This window comes from Pan troglodytes, chromosome 5 (assembly GCF_028858775.2).
Source record: "Pan troglodytes isolate AG18354 chromosome 5, NHGRI_mPanTro3-v2.0_pri, whole genome shotgun sequence".
Taxonomy (NCBI): domain Eukaryota; kingdom Metazoa; phylum Chordata; class Mammalia; order Primates; family Hominidae; genus Pan; species Pan troglodytes.
The window spans coordinates 120,205,190-120,231,499 of NC_072403.2; the positions used below are offsets into that span (position 1 = coordinate 120,205,190).

General features: G+C 41.3%; 1 protein-coding gene across 7 annotated transcripts in view; it reads left to right on the top strand.

The window, feature by feature from the left end:
- Nucleotides 1–372: 372 nt before the first annotated feature.
- AFG1L (AFG1 like ATPase) overlaps nucleotides 373–26,310 on the top strand; it is a 239,095-nt gene continuing 213,157 nt past the window's right edge. For 6 of the 7 annotated variants that reach the window (XR_010158135.1, XR_010158136.1, XR_010158137.1 and 3 more), the window contains exon 1: nucleotides 373–735. Coding sequence is in view for 4 of the 7 variants with exons in the window: in XM_009451788.5 (XP_009450063.1) it covers nucleotides 597–735 (139 nt within the window). In the remaining 3 variants the exon portion in view is untranslated. Of the gene's footprint in view, nucleotides 736–24,743; nucleotides 24,919–26,310 lie in introns of those variants that run through there. The other variant, XM_063813343.1, reaches the window with a different exon arrangement.

Sequence of the window (26,310 nt, forward strand, 5' to 3'; positions counted from 1 at the left end):
TATATTATTCAAATACGAAAAGGGAAAGCGGTAGGCGCACATTTCAGGTACTCGTCAAAGATGAGTTGGACGCTGGAGATAAAATAAAAAATGGGCCTACCATTTAGAGAGGTGTGACGAAGTGACACCACTCTTCCGTTAAAACCCGAGGGCCCATTGGGTCACCTCCATTTTATTCAGGTTTCGGAATCTCGGTCATGTGAGCTAACTTAAAAGGCTCAAGAGTGGTTACCTGCCTACCCGTCATAATCACTTCCCAATTCCTTGAAAACTTCGGGTTCCTCGGCCGGCCGCCAGCGCCGGGCGGAGAATCGCCCTCCCTCCCACTGCCCAGACTGGAGCTGCCTGTTCCGTTCCACCCCGCCCCACCCCACTGCATGCTGGGAGTCGTAGTCCCGGCTGGCAGCGTCCGGAAGGACGGGAGGGCACGGGAGTGCAGCCCGCCCATGTGGCTACTGGAGGTCACGTTCCCTAACTGATCCCTTGGTTCTCTCGGGTGGAGCCTTCAGCGTGCACGGCGGGGTTTGACTTTGCCACCGTCTCTCTTCTGGGTTCCAATAAAGTTTTCCTCTTCCTCTCCTCGTACGGAGTTCAAGATGGCGGCCTCCTGGTCGCTCTTGGTTACCCTGCGCCCCTTAGCACAGAGCCCGCTGAGAGGGAGATGTGTTGGGTGCGGGGCCTGGGCCGCCGCTCTCGCTCCTCTGGCCACCGCCCCTGGGAAGCCCTTTTGGAAAGGTCAGTGACTGTGCCATGAGTAGTCCGAGCCGACTGCATATGACTGGAGAAGTCTCTGGGATTACCCTCCCTGTCCGATCTACCCCAGGTGTCTCCTGCTTTCATGAAGCTGAGGGCTCCTCGAGAGGAGTTTCCATTTCTCTTGACCTTTTATACTGTCTGTGAATGAGCCCTGAGCACTGAGGGAAATGACCCTGAGTGACTTTCATTTTGAGGGTCAGAGGTCGACTCAGAGTTTGTTCCTTCCGGGACGTTTAGAGAGCTGAGCTTAGTGGGAGTGCCTGGCTTGAAGAGATGCAGGTGTGGGGTTGGGGCCTGGGGACCCCTACCCTCTGCGTTTTCCAGGCTCTCGGGGCTGGTGACTGACGGGCACTGGAGGAAGAGCCGCGCCTGGGACCTCTGCAGGCCCTGATGTCTCTCGTGATTCTAGGAAGGAAGGTCCACACACATTCTCAGATTGAGGGATCGATTCTTGGTGTTCTTTTCAAGTCACTAGAGGCTTCAGTGGAATTATTTTGTCACCGGGCTTTCTTTCTCCCTGGCTTCCTTCATTCAGTTATATGTTCATGAATGAATGAATGAATGAATGTATATTCTGAGTAACCAAGAGTGCCAGTTTTACTGCTCTATTCATATATTCGCACTAAACTGCACGATTTTCAAAGGCAAGGACATTGTGTCATTGTTTCCTAAGCACTTAGCGCAATGATTGGTACTTGATGTGCAAATATGATTTTTGAGTGAATGAATGAATGAAATTATTCTCATTGTCTCCCTCATCCACATACTCGTTTTCCTTTTTCTCAAATCCAAGCAACCCCTGTAATATACCTTAATAGATTGATAGACCTTAATAAAGTATATACCTTAATAGATTATTTATTAATTTAGCTAAAAATATGACAATCTTTGACCCTTATCATCAATGCAGTTGAAATTAATACTAGAACTTTGATTAGGTCACCTTACGTTTTTCTCCAAAGATTAGCATAATGCATTTAGTATAATGGAATAGGCTCCACACACTGCCTGGGGGTAGCCCTGATCTGCTGGAGTAGTCGTTAAAAGTAAATAAATAAAGATATAATGGAATATTCTGGTAGTGTAAGCTGTGGATTATAATATAAATTTTATTTTTCATTTTTGGTAGTCAATAAAAGCAAATGCTATAAATTTCAACAGGTGCAAGAAAGAATATGGCAAAATGTAAGGCTTTTTTCTATCCCTATCCCTTAGCTGCTTAGTTTTTCTCCTCAGAGGCAATCTGTGATACTAGTTTCTTATGTATTCTTCCAGATATATTCTGTGTCTGTATAAGCATATACATATATAGATAACGGTATTAAAAAAATAGAAGTAGTAACATGCTGTACACATTGTTTTGTGTATACAGCAGTTAATTCTGTTAATTGTTAATTTCTTTTTAAATTTAGTAGCTTGGAGATCATTCCATATCAATACCATATCAATTTTATATGAATAGAACTGCCTCGTGTTTTAAGTTTTAAAAATAGTATTCCATTCTATGTATATACCATGATTTATGAACATTAAAGATTTAAGGAGCATCATTATAACATATAAAATTCACTGAATGCTTATTCTGTGTCATACAATATACTAAGTACTTTCTACATACATTATCTTATTATTCCTCATTATCCTCATTTTGGAGATCATGAATCCAAGGTTGCTGAAGTTATATGGCTAGTAAGTGTCAGAACTGGATTCAAGCAAAGGCTGTGCTATTAATCTATACTCACACTTTCTCCAAAACACAAAATTTAGCCAATTCTGGGTGTGAAGATTTGATGAAAATGCAGTTAGGTTAGAGGTCCATTTAATTGTATCTAAGGACGCTCCCTTCCCCTGTTTATTTTTATTTTGTTTATTTATTTATTTTTTTGAGATAGAGCCTTGCTCTGTCTCCCAGACTGGAGTGCAATGGCACAATCTCGGCTCACTGCAACCTCCACCTCCTGGATTCAAGCAATTCTCCCTGCCTCAGCCTCCCTAGTAGCTGAGATCACAGGCACCCACCACCACGCCTGGCTAGTTTTTGTATTTTTAGTAGAGATGAGGTTTCACCATGTTGGGCAGGCTGGTCTCAAACTCCTGACCTCAGGTGATCCAGAGCCTCGGCCCCCCAAAATGCTGGGATTACAGGCGTGAGCCATGGTGCCCTGCCCCCATCTTTAAATAAAAGGAAAATTTTAGTTGAAATTTTGTTCAGTATTCAGAGTCTGATTTACAAATCAATTTTCTATCCCTTTCCTGTTTTTTTGGGGGGGTACATTTCTATTTTATCTTCATTTTTCATCTTTTGAAGTCTACTATTTAGTACAGTGTAATGTGGCTGGGTGTGGTGGTTCACACCTGTAATCCCGGCACTTTGGAAGCCTGAGGGAGTAGGATCACTTGAGCTCAGGAGTTTGAGACCAGCCTGGGCAACATGGCAAAACCCCGTCTCTATAAAAAATACAAAACTTAGCGGGGTGTGGTGGTGCACGCCTGTAGTCCCAGCTACTTGGGAGGCTGAGGTGGGAGGATCACTTGAGCCCAGGAAGTCGAGGCTGCAGTGAGCTGAGAGAGATGGCGTCACTGCACTGCAGGCTGGGTGACAGAGTGAGAACCTGTCTCAAAAAAAAAAAAAAAAAAAGGAAAAGTGAATGAACCTGAGTTCTAGCCCTTGAATAGCCCATAGTCTTGAGAGGCATATGGAATTATGGTAGCCAGCATTTGATGAGCCCCTTCTGTGTTCTAGGCACTTTGCTAGCAGTTTCTGTTTCATAATTTAATCTTCACAAAACTCTATAAAAATTGTTGTCTTTATTTTATAGATGAATAAACAAGGATGGTCACCCAACTTGGATTTTAAACCCAGGTGTTTTTGCTTCAGAGTCACAAACTTAACTGCTATTTGTACTAGCTTTTTAATGTAACAGTGAACATTAATAACATATTGTACCATGATCTAAGCCTGTTTGAAGTGTTATAAGACTGCAGAGGAGGAAGCAGCTCTGCTTGGAGAGGGGAAGAATTTTTTTTTTTTTTTTTTTTTGAGACAGAGTCTCGCTCTGTCACCCAGGCTGTAGTGCAATGGTGTGATCTCTGCTCATTGCAACCTCTGCCTCCTGGGTTCAAGCGATTTTCCTGCCTCAGCCTCCTGAGTAGCTGGAATTACAGGCGCCCGCCACCACACCCAACTAATTTTCGTATTTTTAGTAGAGAGGGGGTTTCAACATGTTGGTCAGGCTGGTCTTGAACTCCTGACCTCAGGTGATCCACCCATCTTGGCCTCCCAAAGTGTTGGTATTACAGGTGTGAGCCACTGTGCCTGGCCAGATTTTTTATTTTTAGCAAAAGTGTGGATGTGAGCTGTACATGGCCCTTATTGGTTTATGGTCTCTGAGAGAGCAGCTAGAGATGAAGCTGTAAAGGTGGGCTGATGTGGTTGAGAAGAGTCTCTTACAGTATGTTAAGATGTCTAAGCTCAGTGGGACACTAGTGGAAGTTTCTCAGGAATAGAAGTGATCAGATCTGTTTTAGCATGATTGTTCTTGTGGCCACCTGAAAAACAAACCAGAAATGCCTGGATGGGAGAATACTGGAAGCTGGGTGATTATTTAGGAGGAAGCTGAAGTAGATAGAGTGTTAGGGAGTGGTTTAGGGGCTGAATTACTGCTGTGGTGAAGGAGAGCAGGGCAGCTGAGGGAGGGAATTCAGAGACACTTCTTTGATAGAATTAACATACTTGGCCAGGCACAGTGGCTCATGCCTGTAATCCCAGCACTTTGGGAGGCTGAGGCTGGCGGATCACCTGAGGTCAGGAGTTTGAGACCAGCCTGGCCAACATGGTGAAACCTCGTCTCTACTAAAAATACAAAAATTAGCTGGGCGTGGTGGTGCATGCCTGTAATCCCAGCTACTTGGGAGGCTGAGGCAGGAGAATCGCTTGAACCCAGGAGGCGGAGGTTGCAGTGAGCCAAGATCACACCACTGCTCTCCAGCCTGGGGGACAGAGCAAGACTCCATCTCAAAAAAGAAAAAAAAAAAAAATTAACATACTTGGACATACTTGGAAGAGACAAGGAAAGGGAGGAGTGAAGGTAAATTTAGGTTTCCTATTGCAGGTGAAATAATGACATAATAAGTAAAAAGTAAAACAATAAAAAAGCAATTGAGGTTTCTGAGTTTGGGCAATTTAATCAAAAGAAACAAAACACAAATGAAACAAAATGATAGGGCCAAAGGATTTTAGAGGGAGATTCAATTTGGGGCTTGTTAAATTTGAGGCATTTATTATAGTTCCAGGTAAATAAGTCTAGTTAGTTGTAGGACACTTGGGGATCTGAGACTAAGAAAGAAAATATGAGGTATTGGGAGCCATGAGAATAGAAGAATGAGCCTGGGAATATATGTGTAGGGTGAAAAGAGCCTGTGGCTTGTGCCTGAAATCCCAGCTACTCATGAGGCCAAAGCAGGAGGATTGCTTGCGGCCAGGAGTTTGAGACAAGCCTGGGCAGCATAATGAGACCCTGTCTCTAAAAATAGAAGAGAAAAGAAAAGCAAAAGCAAAAGCTGAGGGCTAGTGCTTGAGGAAACTTGACATTTTGTGAGCAGAAGAAGGGGGCCTCATAGAGTGGTCTTAGGAGACTAGGAGAGAAGCCAGGGAGGGAAATGTTTATAGGTTTTCTAAAACCTAAAAATGAGCATATCTGAAATTCCATTTTCTTTAAGCTAGCCTTAGAAATTAAATGTATTTCATAGAAGCAAGGTAATATGAGGATCACATCTTATGATTTCTTTTTATTATGCTGACAATATCACAATATTATATTTTTAGGTGCCTCTATTAAATGATGATTCATATTTAACTCCACAATCTCTTTAGTATACATACATAGGAGTTTATTCCCTATTAGGGTTTTTTTTTTTATTGAGATGGAGTTTCGCTCTTGTCGCCCAGGCTGGAATGCAATGGTGCAATCTTGGCTCACTGCAACCTCTGCCTCCTGGGTTCAAGCGATTCTCCTGTCTCAGCTTCCTAAGTAGCTGAGACTGCAGGCATGTGCCACCACTGCCCAGCTAATTTTTTTGTATTTTTAGTAGAGACAGGGTTTCGCCATGTTGGCCAGGCTAGTCTGGAACTCCTGACCTCAGGTGATCTGCCCAACTTGGACCCCCAAAGTGCAGGGATTACAGGTGTGAGCCATCAGGCCCATCCCCTGATTAGGTATTAATGTGAGTAGAACTAACCCTCCTATATATGAATTGGTATAGTTTATTTTTTATTTATTTGTTTATTTATACATATTTTGTTTCTCTTTTACATGTTACTTGCCAAGGTACAATTTATTAGTAGTACATATTACTAGTTAAGAAAATAGTCTTTGGACTTACTGTCTGTTTCCCTTAATACTCACTGGTTATAGCGTTTGAACTTACTTTTTTTTTTTTTGAGACGGAATATCACTCTGTCATCCAGGCTGGAGTGCAGTGGAGCGATGTCGGCTTACTGCAACCTCTGTCTCCCAGGTTCAAGCGATTCTCCTGCCTCAGCCTCCTGAGCAGCTGGGACTACAGGCGCACGCCATCACGCCTGGCTAATTTTTTGTATTTTTAGTAGAGATGGGGTTTCACCGTATTAGCCAGGATGGTCTCGATCTCCTGACCTTGTGATCCGCCCGACTTGACCTCCCAAAATGCTGGAATTATAGGCGTGAGCCACCACGCCCAGCCTGAACTTACTTTTAATTATCTAATTAGATGAATATCTTTATGTGAACTTATTTCATGTTTCTTGGATTTTTGTTAATATTTATTATATTAGAAAAGAATGTCATGCCTATCCCTGAGACTGATTATCTTTATGATAATGGAGGATTTTGTGGTGCTGGTGGGAGTATAGCAGTAAGGCCAACCAGGGGTCACTCTCATCGCCATCTTGGTTTTGCCTGGCTTCTTTACTGCAAGTTGTTTTATCAGCAAGGTCTTTATGACTTGTATCTTGTGCCAACCTCCTATCTCATCCTGTGACTAATAATGCCATAGCCTCCTGGGAATGCAGCCCACCAAGTCTCAGACTTATTTTACCCAGCCCTTATTTAAAATGGAGTTGCTCGAGTTCAAATGCCTCTGACATTTCCCCCCACTCCCTTTTACAAGGGATCCCTTAATAAGTGTTGAAGAGAAACAAAGATCTATCTTCTGCAACTTCTTCAGGCTGAATAGGGGCAATGCTATTCCTGCCTAACTATTAGGGTCTCTTGTATTCAGGGTAGAGAGGAGCTCAGTCAGAAAGCGTTGGTATGGCAAGGGCCATTCATAACTCTTGAGTTCTGACAAAAGGTGATATCTGGAAAATTAATAACTGTTCAGTTTAAAAGAACATTGAGTAAGCTTATCCTGCATTCCTTCATGAAGAGTACAATAGCAATATATTCCACAACAGTAAGGTAAAATAAATAAAATTATCCCAAGTAAATGAACTTAGAAGGCTTTCCATGAACGGGGCAACTGTTGGAACCACGCTGATGTGGGGTTGCTAGGTGATTCCAATATGTGCCCAGGATTAGAATATTGATCCAGATTTTTACATTACCCATCCCTCTTGTTTCTTCTGAGGAGCAACCAGAGATCACTGATTGATTTACAAGAATAAGCAGAGGCAGTCTAAATTGCAGAAAAACCTTAAAAACAACTGATGAGACTAGATTTTTTTTTTTTTTTGAGACAGAATCTCGTTCTGTTGCCCAGGCTGGAGTGCAATTGGCATGATTTCAGCTAACTGCAACCTCCGTCTCCCGGATTCAAGTGACTCTCCTGCCTCAGCCTCCTGAGTAGCTGGGATTTCAGGTGTCCACCACCATGCCCTGCTAATTTTTGTATTTTTAGTAGAGGCGGGGTTTCACCATGTTGGCCAGGCTGGTCTCGAACTCTTGCAGGTGATCTGCCCGCCTTGGCCTCCCAAAGTGCTGGGATTACAGGCGTGAGCCATCGCTCCCAGCCCGAGACTGGAATTTAATAACAGGTATACCACAGTTCTTGAAACATAATTTTTCTCTCCGGTCTCCCATTTTTACTAAAGACAAATCATGGTAAGACTGATTTGCTTTGTTATACTTGGCCTGACATTTGTATAAAGTGCAGGAAAAATAATTATTTTTCACATAGGCTTTTAAAATTGACTTTGATGGAACTCTGTTCCATAGAAGGAATCTCAGATAAGACTTTTTTTTTTTAAAGCCGAGCCCAGCCATGGGTTTGTACCCTCAAATACCTATGAGTTGAGTAAATACCTCTTCTCTTGAGGTTCCGAGATAACTTGGGGCTCCTGGGCCTGTACTTTACTTATTTACTTACTACAGGTCAGGAACCCTGGGCAGGGACTGTGTAGACAAGATACGAGGCCAGTTTCCAAAGGAGCTTTTATTGGCGCTATAAGTCAAGTTTGATTCCTTAAAGGAAAGCACACCACTCCAGTCAAAACCTTGGTAAAATAACCAATTTCTCCAATTGTGCCCTGTTACAAATGAAAACAGATTTTTATTGCACTTATGCAAATAACTATTGCCGTAAGTTAAGATACTCACTAATAGTTTTCAAGTTCTGGAGAAATCAGGTAGAGAGAAACAATTATGCTCCAAATTTTGTTTATAGAAGTATACTTTGCTTAATTGTTAAAAGCTGTCAATAGCTCAAAAAAAAAAAAGTTTCCTTGACTCTGGAAATCGGAGTTTCGCTCTGTCACCCACTGCAACCTCCGCCTCCCAGGTTCATGCGATTCTTGTGTTTCAGCCTCCTGAGTAGCTGGGATTACAGGTGTGAGCTGCCACACCCGGCTAATTTTTGTATTTTTAGTAGAGATGGGTTTTGCCACGTTGGCCAGGCTGGTCTTGAACTCCTAATCTCAAGTGATCTGTCTGTCTCAGCCTTCCAAAATGTTGGGATTACAGGCATGAGTCACCATGCCTGGCCTTTTTATTTTTTTAAATTAGAGACACAGTCTCACTATATTGCTTTCCCTGGTCTGGAACTCCTGGGCTCAAGCTATCCTCCTGCCTTGGCCTCCCAAAGTGTTAGGATTACAGGTGTGAGCCAACATGCCCAGCCTGGTCTCTAATTTGAGCTCAAGTGATCCTCCAACCCCAGTCTCCAGTAGTAGACTTCAGGTGTGCTAGCTCTATCTTCTCTCCTAAAAGCGTTATGGATGCTAGCTCTTCCTGGTGTCTTTTGCCTCTCTTGCCCAAGTTCTTTGTTGAGGACCATTTCTACTCCTTGCCTGGAGATACCTGATACTTCAATTTCCAGAATCTCTTTCATAACCTCTTTTTACCATCCTGCTTATCTTTCTTATTTCTTCTCTTCATTGCTCCCATCCCAGAAGCTACTCTATGAACATGTTATCTATCCATACTCTTGACCAGGTGGCAGTTTTCAACAAGTTTTTAAGCCTGAGCATGTAATTCTTTATAGTCGTTCCTCCATTTCTTCATAATATCATTTAAATGCAACTCCTGTAGATTCCATTTTGAAATTCTCATTTATGTATGTGTGTGTATAAAATTTAAACTAACATAACAAATGAATGGGTTTAAAAATCTTTTGAAAAAAATTAGATCCCTTAGATGTCTTTATTAAATAGTATGTGAACAGGGTGAATATTAAGGAGTTACTCAGTATGCTGGGCCATGCCTGTAATTACTTCAGAATAGCTTTATTCAGATATTTAGGCATTATTTCACTGATTTGTTATCATGAAATTTAAAGTACAATTTTTTTTCCTTTTGTAAAGTTATACACATTGGCACATTTAAGATTAACTAGCTTCTGAAGGAAAAGAATGATAACCACCAAGCATTTAGTTTTAATTTTCATAATTTTTCTATTTAAATCAAAAGCACCCTTTTAAAGCCCCTAACTAAGCCTTTTATAAATAAAGTAAATCATCTTGCAGTGCATTCCTTGATGATGGCTTATGTTGTTTTTCTAAAGAAAGTTTAATTAAGATTTGATTTTCTTCTATTCTGTACTTTGTTTATTCATCACAGAATGAAACATAGGTCTTTAATGTCAATGGTAAGTCTGACTTTTTGGGTCATTGATGACCATTGCAGTTTTCAAAAAAGCAGCTGAATATTTATCTTTTGGGTATGATTAGAACATAATAGAGCATAAAATGGGCTGCCTATGACCTTAGCATGGGCTTCTGTCATTGCAGGAGAACATTTCTGGTCAGTGGCCACTGTTTACAGTTTGTTAAAATCAGCACAAATGTACAAATAACTCATGAATAATTGTGAACACAGTATTTAAATGGATGTTTAATAAATATGCATTAAAAATCTCATTACAGTAATGAAGTTTACAGCTGAAATTTTAATCCAGCCCTTTAGAAATATTAAAGTGCTTTTACTGATTGTGCATTTTTCTCACAGCAGTTGGGTAAACATTTTAAACTGGAAATCTGAATTCCTTATATAGTTTTGATTTCATTTAACTAAGCATGTGTTCTTTTTGGCAACCCTCTTCTTTCTCTTTGTGAAGAAGTGAAGCTCCTTTATTCCATAACTGTTACTTTGAAGCATTTTGATCAGTTCTGTTTTAGGAATGGTGAACATATGGGATACCAGATGACTAATAAAACCTGATCTGGAAAAGACTAGATTGCGATTTTGGTTTCATTCTGCAGTGCTGGATCAATCATTTGATTTGGTATTTCCATTTGTCATCTGTAGAATGCGATGCATTTTCCTAACTCTACCTTCCTTGCAGGTAATTTATGAGACTCAAATAGGTTATTATGTGAGAAGGTCTTTTGAAAACTGTAAGAAATGTTACATAAATGTATGTAATTGAAATATTAACAATGACATGCCAGAGGTGGTGGATTCTAGTCAGTGAGTAGAAATGGAATGTACTCAACTTTATACAGAATTTCTAGAGCCATTTTAATTCTGGAGAGGCTCATTATATTAACAATGGCCAAGGGCCTAATCTGAATTCAGTGCTTTGAATTCCAGAAAATGCAGTTTTGATTTTTCTGAGATTGTGCAAAGGGCCTCTGTAGATAACCAGGGGTGGTTTTTGTTCTCCTGGACTTCACTACCTTTCCTCTGGATACTCTGAACACCTAGAGGTTCTTAGAAATTATGAATTACCTCTTTTTTGAGACAGAGTCTTGCTCTATTACCCAGGCTGGAGTGCAGTGGCATGATCACGGCTCACTGCAGCCTCAACCTTCTGGGCTCATGTGAGCCTCCTGACAGCCTCTCGAGTAGCTGGGACCACAGGCACAAGCCCCACCAGTACGCCTGGCTAATGTTTGTATTTTTTTTTCGTGAACCTCTAAGTCTACTTTATAATTTTTTTGGGGGGAGGTAGAGGCAGGGTTTCAGCATATTGCCCAGGCTGGTCTTGAACTTCTGGGCTCAAGCAGTGCGCCCGCCTCAGCCTCCCAAATTGCTGGGATTACAGTTGTGAGCTACCACACCAGGCTATGAATTACTTCTTTTGCCATTATGTTTCAAAGAAAGCTGTTGAAATTTGATTTATACTGTACAGGTAAACTATCTTCATTTAGTAGGAAATGGATGCTGGTTTCAAAAGGAACTGGAGTGATTGTGAATTATTTGCTGTACAGTGAGATCTAAAGATAGCTTTTTGTTTGTTTGTTTGTTTTGTTTTGTTTTGAGAGTTGTGCTCTGTTGCCCAGATTGGAATGCAATGGTGCGATCTTGGCTTACTGCATCCTCTACCTCCCGGGTTCAAGTGATTCTCCTGCTTCAGCCTCTTGAGTAGCTGGGACTACAGGTGCCTGTCACCACGCCTGGCTAATTTTTGTATTTTTAGTAGAGATGGGGTTTTGCCATATTGGCCAGGCTAGTCTTGAACTCCTGACTTCAGGTTATCCACCCATCTCATCCTCCCAAAGTGCTAGGATTACAGATGTGAGCCACTGTGCCCAGCCTCAAGATGGCATTTCACAGAAGCATAGAGTATTAGTGCTACAGATGGCCTCTGGGCCATATAGTCAAACAATGTTAGACATGTAGCTTCTGCCTTAACTGCTTCTTTTTGAGGCTTCCTATTGATTTTTGGATAGCCTTAATTTTGAAAAAACTCTAAAGTAGGATGAAATTTGAGCATTTATGTAACTTCTCCCCATTCATCTTGAATCTTTCCTCAGGTGCGGTATATATAACACTAATACTGATTCCATGTGTGACCGCTCTTTTAACATATCAAGACTGATAATATTTCATTCATTTATTTATTCATTTACTCATTCATTTTTCAAAGTATTGGGTGCCACCTTGTCCCAATTCCATTTAATCACCTTTAAACATTAAAGGCTTATTATATTTCTCCCATTCATTCATTCATTTTCCAAGCACTTCTTGCTGCCATCCATATGCTACATGCAGGATGCTGGGATGTATGCTAAGTGTCTTGTTAATGTCAGCAGTCTTTTGTGCTGTCAGTCAAGTCTCACAACATAGTTTCTAGATCCTTGAACTCCTTCCCTTCTTGAGATTACTATCTACTTTCTGAATGACATTCTGAAAATGTGGCCCCCATATCACAATATATTCCTTCAAGTATGGTCAGCCTAGAGCCTTGTTTAGGTTACCTTTTCTGTGTCCTGTGGCATTAACTTTTGGTGGTCAGGTCACATTCATATCTCACTTGCGACTCTTAGAGTTATTAAAACAAGTCTCTCCTGTTTGTATTTGATTTATTATTTTTTCTGTTTAAACATAAATTACTTTTTTTTTCTTTCTTTTTTTTTGAGATGGAGTCTTGCTCTGTCACCCAGGCTGGAGTGCAATGGCATGATCTCAGCTCACTGCCATCTCTGTTTCCTGGGTTCAAGAGATTCTCCTGCCTCAGTCTCCTGAGTAGCTGGGATTACAGGCACATGCTACCATGCCTGGCTAATTTTTGCATTTTTAGTAGAGACAGGGTTTCACAATGTTGGCCAGGCTGGTCTAGAACTCCTGACGTCGTGATTTGCCCAACTTGGCCTCCCAAAGTGCTAGGATTACGGGCGTGAGCCACCGCACACGGCCTAAAAATAAATTACTTTTAATTATAAAAATACTACATCATGTTTACAGTAGAAAATATAGAAAAGACAACTGCTGTTAACTTTAATTTTTCTTTCATCTTATTTTTTTTTTTTGGAAACAGGGTTTTGCCCAGTCGCCCAGGCTGGAGTACAGTGGTGTGATCACAGCTCACTGCCGCCTAAACCTCCCAGGTCCAAGTAATCCTCCCATCTCAGTCTCCTGAGTAACTGAGACTACAGGCGAGCACCACCACGCCTGGCTAATTTTTGTATTTTTGTAGAGATGGGGTCTCGCCATATTGCCCAGGCCTATATAGTACTGCTGTGAATATGTTTGTACATATATTTGGTGCATATATGTATGCTTTCTGTTAGGCAGATACCAAATAATAGAATTGCTGGCTCATATTTTATACATATGTTCAGCTTTAGTAGACAAGGCCAGTTTTCTAAAATGGTTATATCAGTGTATCTTTCCATTAGCAGTGTGTGAGATTTCAGTTACTATGCATCCTCACTAACAGCTGGTATTCTTTTTAATTTTAGTCACTCTAATAAGTGTGTACTGATATCTCATTATGATTTTATTTTGCTTTTCCCTGATACATTTTAAGGTTGAATACTTTTTTATATATTTACTGGACATTTGGATAGGCTCTTTTGTGACATGCACATTGTCTGTTTCTTAATGAGTTGTAGTTCTTTATATAATCTTGATGTAAGTCCTTTGTCAGATACATAGATTGCAAGTATTTTCTCCCAGTCTGTAGCTTGCTTTTTAATTTTATTTTTTCATTTATCTCTTATCTTATAAGTGGTGTAAGCCTAGCTTTTTCATTAAAAACATTTTTTTTGAGACTAGATCTCTCTGTGTCATCAAGGCTGGAGTGCAGTGGTACAATCATGGTTCACTGCAGCCTGGACCTCCTGGGCTCAAGCAGTCCTCTCACCTCAGTCTCCCGAGTAGCTGGGACGACAGGCATGCGCCACCACACCCAGCTAATTGTTAAAATTTTTTATAGAGACAGCATCTCTCTATGTTGCCCAGGTTGTTCTCAGACTCCTGGCCTCAAGCTATCCTCCCACCTTGGCCCCTCAAAGTGTTGGGATTACCAGCATGAGCCACTGTGTCCAATTTAGCTTTTTCATTGCTAATGGAGTCTTTTCATGAACAGAAGCTCCAAATTTTATTTTACTTATTTAATTTTAATTTTTTTAGAGATGGGGTTTTGCTCTGTTGCCCAGGCCAGAGTGCAGTGATGCAAACATAGCTCACTGCAGCCTCAAACTCCTGGGTCCAAGCGATCCTCCTATTTTAGCTTTCCAAGTAGCTAGGACTCTAGGGTTGTGCCCAGATGAAGAAGTTCTAAATTTTATTTATTTTATTATTTATTTATTTATTTTGAGACAGAGTCTCACTCTGTCATCCAGGCTGGAGTACAGTGGCACAATCTTGGCTCACTGCAACCTCTCCACCTCCCAGGTTCAAGTGATTCTTCTGCCTCAGCTTCCTGAGTAGCTGGGACTACAGGCGTGTGCCACCACGCCCAGCTGCTTTTTTGTATTTTTAGTAGAGATGGGGTTTCACCATGTTGGCCCCACTAGTCTCGAACTCCTAACCTCAGGTGATCTGCCCACCTCAGCCTCCCAAAGTGCTGTGATTACAGGTGTGAGCCACTGCGCCTGGCCAAGAAGTTCTAAATTTTAATGTAGTCCAATTTAGCAATCTTTTTGTGTGTGTCCTATTTATGAAATCTTTGCTTACCTCAAGGTCACGAAGGTATTTTCATATGTTCTTTTAGAAGCTTTATTGTTTTACCTTTCATGTTTAGATCTATGATACCTCTGGAATTAAGTTTTGTGTATGACATTAGGTTAGGGTCAAGATTTATGTTTCTTTGTATGGATATCCAGTTGATCCAGCAACATTTTTTATATAGAGCATCTTTTTTTTCTGGGCTACTGCAGTGCTGCTTTTGACATAAATCAAGTGACCGTGTATGTGTGGGCTTCTATTTTGTTCCATTGGTCTATTCTTGTACCAGTATCATACTGTCCTAACTGTGTAGCTTTATAATAAGTTTTAATATCTGGTTGTGTAAGTCCTCCAACTTTGTTCTTTTTCAAGATTGACCAGACCTGAGCTTTGATACCATCGCCGTTAGCCACATGTGGACACTGAGCACTTGAAATGTGTAATATGACTGGGGAACTAAATTTTTAATTTCATTTAATTTTAGTTAAATATAAAATTTAAAAAGGATACTTGATTCTGCTATTGGAAAACTGTTCACCTATTGGAAAACTTTTAAATATTCTTGGAACATCTTGGGAAAGTGAATCTACTTTTTCTCAACTGTAGGTTTTATGAAGTCTAAATACAGATTAAATATTTCCAATGAAAATTTAGCTTCCAAATTGAGATGTGTTGCAGGTGTCAAATACTTTAAGACCTAATAGAAAAAAGAACACAAAATATCTTATTAATAATTAAAAAATTTTTATTATATGTTGATTACATGCCAATTACAATTCTTGATGTCAACATCTCTCAGGGGTCTGAGATTTTTACCCAGCTTGCAAGACAACACTTTAGCCTGTTACTATTTCATGGATGTTGGAAAAAGACATGGAACTCCTGGATCAGAGATAAAGAACTTTATCATGGACTAGCAGGCAACGTGAGCTTTATGTGTGCCTCAGTTCCCCTTGTTCCTCAAGTCCCATGGGGCTATTCAGAGATCGGTCCAGGTGGGTGATGTATACTCAGCAGGTTTGTGTCACGGTTCAGGAACCCCAAGCTTAGGAAACCTCATCTTTTATAAGGGTTGCAAACAAGCCTTCCCGGCTTTTGACCTGGGGGAGACGTTATTATACTAGACAGCAAACAAGCCTGCAGCATTTACATTTCCATCAGCAGTGTCTGAGGTTCTAATTTCTCTGCATCTTCTCTAACACTAGTTATTGTCTGTCTTTCTTATCATTGTGATCCTAGTAGATGTGAAATGGTATCTCATTTTAGTTTTGATTTATATTTCCCAGGTGACTAATGATATTGAGTATCATTTCATGTGTTTATTGACCATTTATATATCTTTGGAGAAATGTCTACTTAAATCCTTTGTCCATTTAAAAATTGCATTTGTCTTTTTATTGTTGAATTGTAAAAGTTCTTTATATATTCTGGATACAGATTCCTTATCAGAGATGTGATTTGCAAATATTTTCTTCCATTCTGTGGGTTGTATTTTCACCTTCTTTTTTTTTTTTTTTGAGACAGAGTCTTGCTCTGTCACCTAGGCTGGAGTACAGTGGGGTGATCTCAGCTCACTGCAACCTCCACCTCCCGGGCTCAAGTGATTCTCATGCCTCAGCCTCCGGGGTAGCTGGGAGTACCGGCGTGTGCCACCGCACCCGGCTAATTTTTGTATTTTTATTGGTGATGGGGTTTCGCCATGTTGGCCAGGCTGGTCTCAAACTCCTCGGCTCTGAAGCAATCCTCCCACTTAAACCCCTTGAGTAGCTGAAGGTACAGGCAAGTGTGTCATTGTGCCTGGAAGTTAATATTATTTTTATTCTAGAATTCTTATTGTAATTGTGAATGGGATCCTTTTTTTTCTATTGTATTTTCCAACTGGTTATCTATGGTATGCTGAAAGATAAAGATAGTAAAATGTGTTTCTCTGTTTCCAGTATCCTTCTTTTTGGCTTAAGAGAAGGCATAAGCCACTGCATTCTTTAAAACTTTTAAGGGCTCCTGTGGCCTTTAAGGGTTAAATTCAAACTGCTTATCATTGCAATGCTCTGCCTCACCGGGCTCCCTTGTACTGCTCCAGTAGTTCATCTCTTACCTCTCTCCGCCTTTCACTTTACGTCTCAGCCAAACTGAACTTGTTCTGTTTTTTCTAGTGTTCCACACTGTCGTGTTTCTGGGCCTTCTTTCAGGCTAGTACATCTCCCTCCTTCCTTCCCTCCCTTTCCATGGCACACTTCTGTCTGCCCTTCTGATCTCAATGGAAACATCATTTCCTCTGAGTACCCTTCCTAAACTCCCTAACCTAGATTACTAGCTTTGGCCCTGTGATCTTACAGCATCTGCCCGTTCCCCTTATGACATACCATACACTTTATTAGAGTTGTTCATCCACTTATTTGTGTCTACCTTTTTTTTGTTTTTGTTTTCTTTTTTTGTTTGTTTGTTTTGTTTTTGTTTTTCTTTTTTTTGAGATGGATGTGTTGGTGTGTTGCCCAGGCTGGTCTTAAACTCCGGGGCTCAAGCGATCCTCCCACCTCAGCCTCCTGAGTAGCTGGGATTACAGATGCAGTCCACCAAGCCCAGCTGTCACTGCTTTGAGTGCAGTTAACAGCATCCATCCAGCTCGCCACTGATTGTATTTGCAGTTTCTAGCACAGAGCTTTGTACACTATAGACGCTTTATCATTATTTTTGAACCATTTATTACTTCACTAAACTCTCCATTTTATACTTTTTAAAACTGATTCTTTCCAGGATAATTAAGTTATTTATTTATTTATGTATTTTATTTTATTTTATTTTATTTTTTTGAGACAGCGTCTTGCTCTGTTGCCCAGGCTTGAGTAAAGTGGTACGATCTCTGCTCACTGCAACCTGTGCCTCCTGGGTTCAAGTGATTCTCATGCCTCAGCCTCCCGAGTAGCTGGGATTACAGGCATGTGCCATCATGCCCGACTAATTTTTGTATTTTTAGTAGAGATGGGGTTTCACCATGTTGGCCAGGTTGATCTTGAACTCCTAACCTCAGAGGATCCGCCTGCCTTGGCCTCCCAAAGTGTTGGGATTACAGGAGTGAGCCACCGTGCCCGGCCTAAAATATAATTTTAAAAAGAAAATGTTTACTTTCTGTTGAAAGATTCTGGTCCCTCATTTTTCCTAAGTTTCTAAAGCGTATCAAATATAGAGGCCAGGCAAGTGGCTCATACCTGTGATCCCAGCACTTTGGGAGCCGGAGGCAGGAGGATCACTTGAGTCTAGAAGTTCAAGACCAGCTTGGGCAACATAGTGAGACCCTGTCTCTACAAAAAAGTAAAAAAAATAAAAAATTATCCAGGCATGTAGTGCGTACCTGTAGTCCCAGCTACTGGGGAGACTGAGTTGAGAGAATCCCTTGAACCCAGGAGTTGAGCCCAGGAATTTGAGGCTGCAGTGCTATGCTTGAGCCACTGCACTCTAGCCTGGATGAAGAGAGAGACCTTGTCTCTAAAATAAAGTAATAATAATAAAAAAGAATATCAATACAATAAAGATATTGAATCCAGTCCAACTTAAAGCACCAAAGAACACATAGGCCCCATATTCCCTTTGCTATTATCACCCTAGCTATGTGGAAACAGTGTCAATACAATTAAGCTTTATGACATATGTCAAGATTAAGATTATCTTGCCTGTGTCAACAATGTTTCCCCTTATGTTCTTTTTTTGGTTGTGAGATAGAGTCTCGCTCTGTTGCCCACGCTACAGTGCAGTGGTGCGATCATAGATCATAGTTCACTGTGGCCTTGAACTCCTGTGCTCTAGTGATCCTCCCACCTTGGCTTCCTAAAGTGCTGGGATTACAGGTATGAGCCACTGCACCCAGCCTTCCTCTCATGTTCTTAAGATGCAGCAGTCCAGGTATCCTCATTTCACAGGTAGAAGTACAAAGGCAGGAAGGAGCACGTCCCTGTCTTGGTCTCCTTTTGAAGAGCATCAGGGAAGACTTTGCCAGAAGCTAACTTCCCCATTAGGCATCACTGGCCAGGGTGGTGATCACATGCTCAGTCCACCATGGAGAACAACGTTATCATGATTTAGAGCTGAAACGGTGGAGTCAGGTGAGGAATCTAGAGGTTATTATTCCAGAGCCCACATTCCTTCCACTATTATAACATCCTGCCTTCCTACTATACTGGGGGCCACAGATGCCACTTCCTGGCTTTGGGAACATGGACAAGTTACTTTGCCTCTCTGTGCCTCAGTTTCTTCATCTTTAAAGTAGGGATAATAAAGTAGTACCTACCTCAAAGGGTAGTTGTGAAGATCGAATCAGTTAATGTACAGACATTCCTTAGAAAAGTAACCTGGTACTTAGTAAATACTCAGTAAAGGTTAACAATTGCTACTGTTAGTAACTACATGATCTTGGTCTATTAACCTACAATGCTAACTCCCTGGCCCAAATCATAGACATTGCTTTCTCTCTTTCTTTTATTTATTTTCTTTAAGACAGGGTCTCACTCTGTTGCCCAGGCTGGAGTGCAGTGACATAATCACGGCTCACTGCAGCCTTAACCTTCCTGGGCTCAAGTGATTCTCCCATCTCAGTCTCCTGTGTAGCTGGTACAAAGGTGTGCACCACCACACCTGGCTAAGTTTTGTATTTTTTGTAGAGACGGGGTTTCACCATGTTGCCTAGGCTGGTCCTGAACTCCTGGACTCCAGTGATCTGCCTGCTTCGGCCTCCCAAATTGCTATGATTACAGGCATGATCCACTGAGTCCAGCCCATAGATATCTCTTAACTCAACTATTTGAATAGTCTCCTAATTTCTACTTCCACATAAAAAAATACATAGTAGTTTTATTGAAAATAATTCACAGCTGGGTGCAGTGGCTCATGCCTGTAATCTGAGCACTTTGGGAGGCCAAGGCGGGTGGATCACCTGAGGTCAGGAGTTTGAGACCAGCCTGGCCAACATGGCCAGACCATGGCCAACATGGCCCCATCTCTACTAAAAATACAAAAAATTAGCCAGACGTGGTGGCGGGTGCCTGTAATCCCAGCTACTTAGGAGGTTGAGGTGGGAAAATTGCTTGAACCCGGAAGGTGGAGGTTGCAGTCAGCTGAGATCGCTCCATTGTACTGCAGTCTGGGCAACAAGGGCAGAACTCCATCTCAAAAAAAGAAAAAAAAAGATAAGAAAATAATTCACATACTATATAATTCACACATTCTGCTTCCACTTTGCATTCCTAGTCTTATTTTGTAAAGCAATCTTTTATTATCAAGCCTTATTATCTTCAATAATATCTTGTACCCTGATCAAAACCTTCTGCTGCTTCTTTTTTTTTTTTTTTTAAGAGATAGAGTCTCGCTCTGTCGCCCAGGCTGGAGTGCTGTGGTGCGATCTCGGCTCACTGCAACCTCCACCTCCCAGGTTCAAGCAGTTCTCCTACCTCAGCCTCCCGAGTAGCTGCGACTACAGGCACATGCTGCCATGCCCGGCTAATTTCTTTTGTGTTTTAGTAGAAACGGGGTTTCACCGTGTTGCCTAGGCTGGTCTCAGACTCCTGAGCTCAGGCCATCCACCCGCCTCGGCCTCCCAAAATTGCTAGGATTACAGGCGTGAGCCACCACTCCAAACCCCTTCTGCTTCTTAGAGGGGTTAAGTTTAATAATAATAAAAAAGGAAATCAAAACAAAACAGAAAAACCTCCTTGTTCTCAATCCTACTTACAAAATCTGCCTTACTTACCATGGCTTTTAAGGCCCTACATCATTTAGTGCTTGTACTTTTTTTTTTTGAGACAATGTCTTGCTCTGTCACCCAGGCTAGAGTACAGTGGGGTGATCTTGGCTCATGCAAACTTTGCCTCCTGGGTTCAAGTGATTCTCGTGCTGCAGCCACATGAGTAGATGGGGTTACAGGCATGCACTAGCATGCCCAGCTAATTTTTTTGTATTTTTAGTAGAGACGAGGTTTCACCATGTTGGCCAGGCTGGCTTCAGGTGATCACCGCCCGCCTCAAGTGATCTGCCTGCCTCGAACTCCTGGCCTCAAGTGATCTGCTGGCCTTAGCCTCCCAAAGTATTGGGATTACAGGTGTGAGCCACTGTGCTGGGCCTCTTATTGTCCTTTCCAACCTCTTCTTATAGCACATACTCTACCTTGCTCATTTGCATCAACCATATAAACTTCCTTTCTCTTACCTCGAAAATGTGAAGCTTATTTCCATTTCTACTTTGCCTCATCTATAACTTTAGGCTGGGATGTTATTGATATTTCTCATGGGTGACTCCTTTTGGCATTCGGGTGTCAACTTAAAGTGTTTTTCACAGAAAGGCTTTTTCCTGATAATCTGTAGGAGTCTCTGGTCATTCCCTGGCACAGTGCTTCTCAACCTTTAATGTGCATGTAAAACACCTAAGTATTTTGTTGAAAATGCAAATTTTGATTCAGAGGGCTGGGGTAGGGCCTCAGATTCTGTATGCCTGCCTTCCTTCCTTTTTCTCTTTTCTTTCCTTCCTTTTTTGTTGCTTTTTTAGAGATAGGGGCTTCCTTTGTTGCCCAGGCTGGAGTGCAGTGTTATAATCATAGCTCACTGTAACCTCAAACCCCTGGTCTCAAGTGATCAGCCTCCCACAGTGCTGAGATTACAGGCATGAGCCACTGTGCCCAGCCCAACAGTTCTTTTTTAAACAGTGGTTCTTGGGCTGGATGTGGTAGCTCATGCCTGTAATTCCAGATCTTTGGGAGGCCAAGGCTGAAGGATCGTTTGAGCCCAGGAGTTTAAGACCAGCCTGGGCAACACAGGGAGAACCCCTCTCTACAAAAAATGAAACGTGAGCCAGGAATGGTGGTGTGCACCTGTAGTCCCAGCTACTCAGGAGAATGGAGGGGAAGGATAGCTTGAGCCTGGAAGGTTGAGGCTGCAGTGAGCCATGATCATGCCACTGCACTCCAGCATAGGCCACAGAATGAGAGACCCTGCTTAAAAAAAAATTATGAAACATTGGTTCTTATCTTGTTTAAAAATCGGGAAGTTGTATATTTAGAGGACTTGCCTCAGATTAAACATACTCACACATAATTTTCTTTCTTTTATAGAACTCATAAATTAATTGACAAGTAATTGTATATATTTATGGGGTACACTCTGATTTTTTTTTTTTTTTTTGAGATAGAGTCTCACTCTGTTGCCCAGGCTGGAGTGCAGTGGTGCGATCTCGGCTCACTGCAAGCTCCGCCTCCCAGGTTCACGCCCTTCTCCTGCCTCAGCCTCCGAGTAGCTGGGACTACAGGCACCTGCCACCATGCCTGGCTAATTTTTTGTATTTTTAGTAGAGACGGGGTTTCACCGTGTTAGCCGGGATGGTCTCAATCTCCTGACCTCGTGATCTGCCCGCCTTGGCCTCCCAAAGTCCTGGGATTACAAGCATGAGCCACCGCGCTCGGCCCACTCTGATGTTTTAACAGATATATATGTTCTAGAAAGATTAAATCAAGTTAATAACATCCATCACCTCAACTCCTTATATGTTTGTGATGAGACCATTTAAAATCCATTATTAATTTTGAAATATACAATATACAATTTTCTTTTAATTTCAAGAGGCTCCAAGACACCTACCTCCCCTTAAGTCTGTCTTGGATGCCAACTCAGACCTTGTTAAGAAAAAAAAGCCCTATATTTATTATATAACAATTCTTGTAAGGATATCAGTGACAATTTGGATTGCCTCTTCTTTTTGGATGGTGCTATTAAGAAGAACATGATTATGAATTTGTAATTACCTGTTTACTGCACAGGCAAAATCAATCCCCTGAGACTGTGGCATTGCAGTAGAGAAAAGAGTTTAACTGATGCAAGGCAGTCCCACACAGGAGAACTGGAGTTATCCCTCAAATCAGTCTCTCTGCAGGCTTCGAGCTGAGGGTTTTTATGGACAATTTCACAGGCAGAGGGCTAGGGAATGGCGCTGTTGATTGGTTGGGGATGAAATAATAGGGGTGTGGAAATCGATCCTCGTGCACTGAGTCCAACTGTGGGTGGGACAACAGGACCAGTTGAGTCATGAGTCATGAGTCCAGGTGGGGTCAGTCTGAAAGACATTTCAGCAAAACCAATCTTAGGTTCTATAACAGTGATATTATTTGTAGAAGCAGTTGGAGAAGTCACAAATCTTGTGACCTCTGGCCACATGACCCCTGAGCAGTAAGGGATTGTAGAAACTTGGCCTACATTTTAGCAGAGTTCAGGCTCCTCTCATAATTTTATTCTTGTAGGCTTTCATTAGTCTTACAAAGGTGGCTTTTGGTTTTTGAGAAATGGTGGGGTTAGCCTAAGGGAGGGAGCAATAATATTGTCGTCATTATTTTAAAGTTAAACTGTAAACTAAATTCATCCTAAAGTTAGCTTGGCCTGTGCCCAGGAATGATCAGGCAGAGCTTGGAGGTCAGAAGCAAGGTGGAGTCAACTATGTCAGATTTCTCTTACTGTCATAGTTTTGTAAAGACAGTTTCAGTTTATTATATATTATTTGTTTAATGTAAGATTAGTTAAGGGGAGCATATCAGCATAAACTTGGGACTCCACAGCTTCAGGAGAATTTTATTTGTTCCAAACTTATATTTTAAAGTGAAAATGGAAAAATTGAAGGAAATCATGTGTTTTCTTATAGATAGCATTCCCATAAACATGGTGAATGTCTCTAAAACCCTCTAGACTTTCTGTAACATGTGTGGCATGTGCCAAGTACCAACTTCATGCCAAGATCAGGATAAGAAGGGCAAGGATTCTCTGTGTGCCCAAGGAAAGTGGCGTTATGATAGGAAGCAGAGTGGCTATCATCATCATAGGCAGACTAAGCTGATTTTCCAGAAAAAGGCTAAAACACAAAGAAGACTGTGCTGAGACTTGAATGCGTTGAGCCCAACTGCAGATCTAAGAGAATGCTGGCCATAAGGGATGCAAGCATTTTGAACTGGGAAGAGTTAAGAGAAAGGCCAAGTGTTGATCTAGTTTCTAAGTATCATCTTTTGTTTTATTATGCAGATAATAAAATCTTGAGGTTACATTTACTTAAAAAAGTTGGAGAAAATAAAAGTAATTACGACTATACACAAAGCCTGAGGAAACTCATTTTTTCCCTGGGGAAAGTAAAACTAAATAGGAGTAATTTTTACCATAACAAGGAAGTTTTAATAGGTTATTCAGATGTAGGACACAAGATATTGATTAAATCTTTTAGAAAGTGGGCTGTGGAGTATAGTAGGATCTTCCTGAAACTTAGTTTAGGAGAATATAGTGAAATAAGGTACAAAATTGAAGTATTCGAAAGAATAGCGCAGACTTTTTGGGTTCCTAAAATCTTTCATTTATGTTTGTAAATTAGTGTGTGGAACTTCTGAATGGCATTTTCCCACTGTCCATTTGGAGTACAATAAGACAAATTAATACAAATCAAAATAATATGGCAGCAGCATCACATAATTTGTGTACACTGATGTAGTAACAGATTTAATTTAATGCAGCTTTTGAGAAGTCTTTTGTATTTCAATTTATACAGCTGCTATCCAGGGCTAAGCTGGCCAATCTGTCAGCCTTGAAGCTGAATTTATGCCTCATCTTCACTGTACCTTGGTTTTCTTTTCCAAAAACTGGGAATGAAGTCTACACTATTAAATCAAGATGTTAGGCTAGTGAAAATAAAAGTAGAAGGACTTTAAGCCTCTCCAAAGGCAGATGCCAAGATAAACAGTACGTTTTACCCACAATACTGATATTTCCTATGAATAACTTTTAAACACTTTCAAATTAATTAATTAATTAATTTGTTTAGACAGGGTCTCATTCTGTCACCCAGACAGGAGTGCAGTAGCACGATCTCCACTCACTGCAGCCTCAACCTCCCAGGCTCAAGTTATCCTCCCACCTTAGCCCTCCGAGTAGCAATAGTTCCTAGTAGTAGTAATCCCTATAGGACTAGAGGCATATACCATTATGCCTGGCTAATTAAATTTTTTTTTTTTCCATCTGTAAAGACAGAGGTTTCACTATGTTTCCCAGGCTGGTCTCGAGCTCCTGGGCTCAAGAGATCTTTTCACCTCAGCTTCCCAAAGTGCTGGGATTACAGGCGTGAGCCACTGTGCTTGGCCAAAACAATTTTTATTTATCTTATTTTTATTTTTTTTAGAGATGAGGTCTTGCTATGTTGCCAAGGCTGGAGTGCAGTGGCCATTCACAGGTATGATCATGGTGCTCTGCAGCCTCCAACTTTTGGTTTCAAGGGATACTCCTGCCTCAGCCTCCCAAGTAGCTGGGACTACAGATGTGTGCCACTCCACCCAGCCTCAACTTTAAAAAATTAGGTATTATTTATTTATTTATTTATTTTGAGACATAAGTAAATATGCTCTGTGGATGGTAGTCTCAGGCCTGTTGTGTTAACCCTTTTCTGCACATTATTTGTACTAAATATAATCCTCTGAAGTGAGGCTGTTGGGAAATAGGGGTGGTGTGGGTATGTGAATGAGGGGGATATGAAAAAGGTGGGACTTTGTGCCCCCCTTCCCACTTTTCTCTTTAATAAATTGAGGATTCTATGGAATATTTTGTATGTAAAAAAGGTACAGCTATTAAAAAATAAAGTTGGAAAACCACTCCTTTAAACAATGAGACGAATTTCAAGCCAAAGATTGATAAAATCACATATGGATTTTAGTAAGATCAGCCCTGGAGTTGGCGGAAGATATTTGACAGATCATGGTAGTGGTAAATTTGGCACAGTGGTGGTGATCAGAGTCATACATCAGTACATGGAGGCTATACATTGATTTGACCTAAAATAGTGGGACATCTTGAAGGGAGTGGCCCGCCGGTCAAAGCTGGATTAAAAGATTTTCTGATTTGCAATTGGTTAAGGAAACAAAGCTTTGTCTAAAAATTTCGGGTCAACAGAAAAGAATGTTAGCTCTGGCTGGTGAGCATAACCTCCTCCAGGCCCCTCAGGAAGAAATTTAGAACAAAGAATAGTGGTCAGAATTCAGTCCTCTGTTCCCCCTTATTTGAAGTCTGTGTGCCAGTGGATCCATTTGGTAGGGGTTGGAGTTTCTGAAAAACAACTCAGTGACATGTATTAAGATGTTATCTTTAGTTTCTATAGGGAACATCTCTAACCTCTTTGGCCATGATTTTGAGCTTCTATTATCTTCTTGCTTATCAAGTGGCTCATTTACTTCTCAGGGCTAGCTAGGTGTCTGGAATTTCCCTTGAAGAATTTCCAGATTTTTCTTTATTTCCACGTTGCAGGGGGCATGGCAGGCCCTAAGAGAGACCCCTGCTTCCTTTAAAGGGCTCAAGCTGGGGTGGTAGGATGAGGAAGGAGAGGAGGGAATGAATTAGAGAGTATTTCGCATACAAAATTGAGTAGCATCGATGATTGATTGGCTGAGAACCTGGTTGAGGAGTAGAGAACAGGATTGTGGGAGGAAGAGGAATATATCAGTAATCACCCTGAAGTTTCTCACTTGGTTGACTCCAGAAGTCTAAAAGAGGGGGTGGAGAAGAGCGTTTTTCTCTTGTGAGATTCTCAAATCCTGTAACACTAACTGGGTATTCAACAGTTCAATTTGATTCTGGCACTCTTTATTTGAAGTGAGCATCAGATCCCACAAGTAAAAGGGCTCAGTCCCACAGAATGCCCCCACTTCACATGCCAGCTGCAAATGGGGTATACAGGCTACCCACATATCTACCTGGCA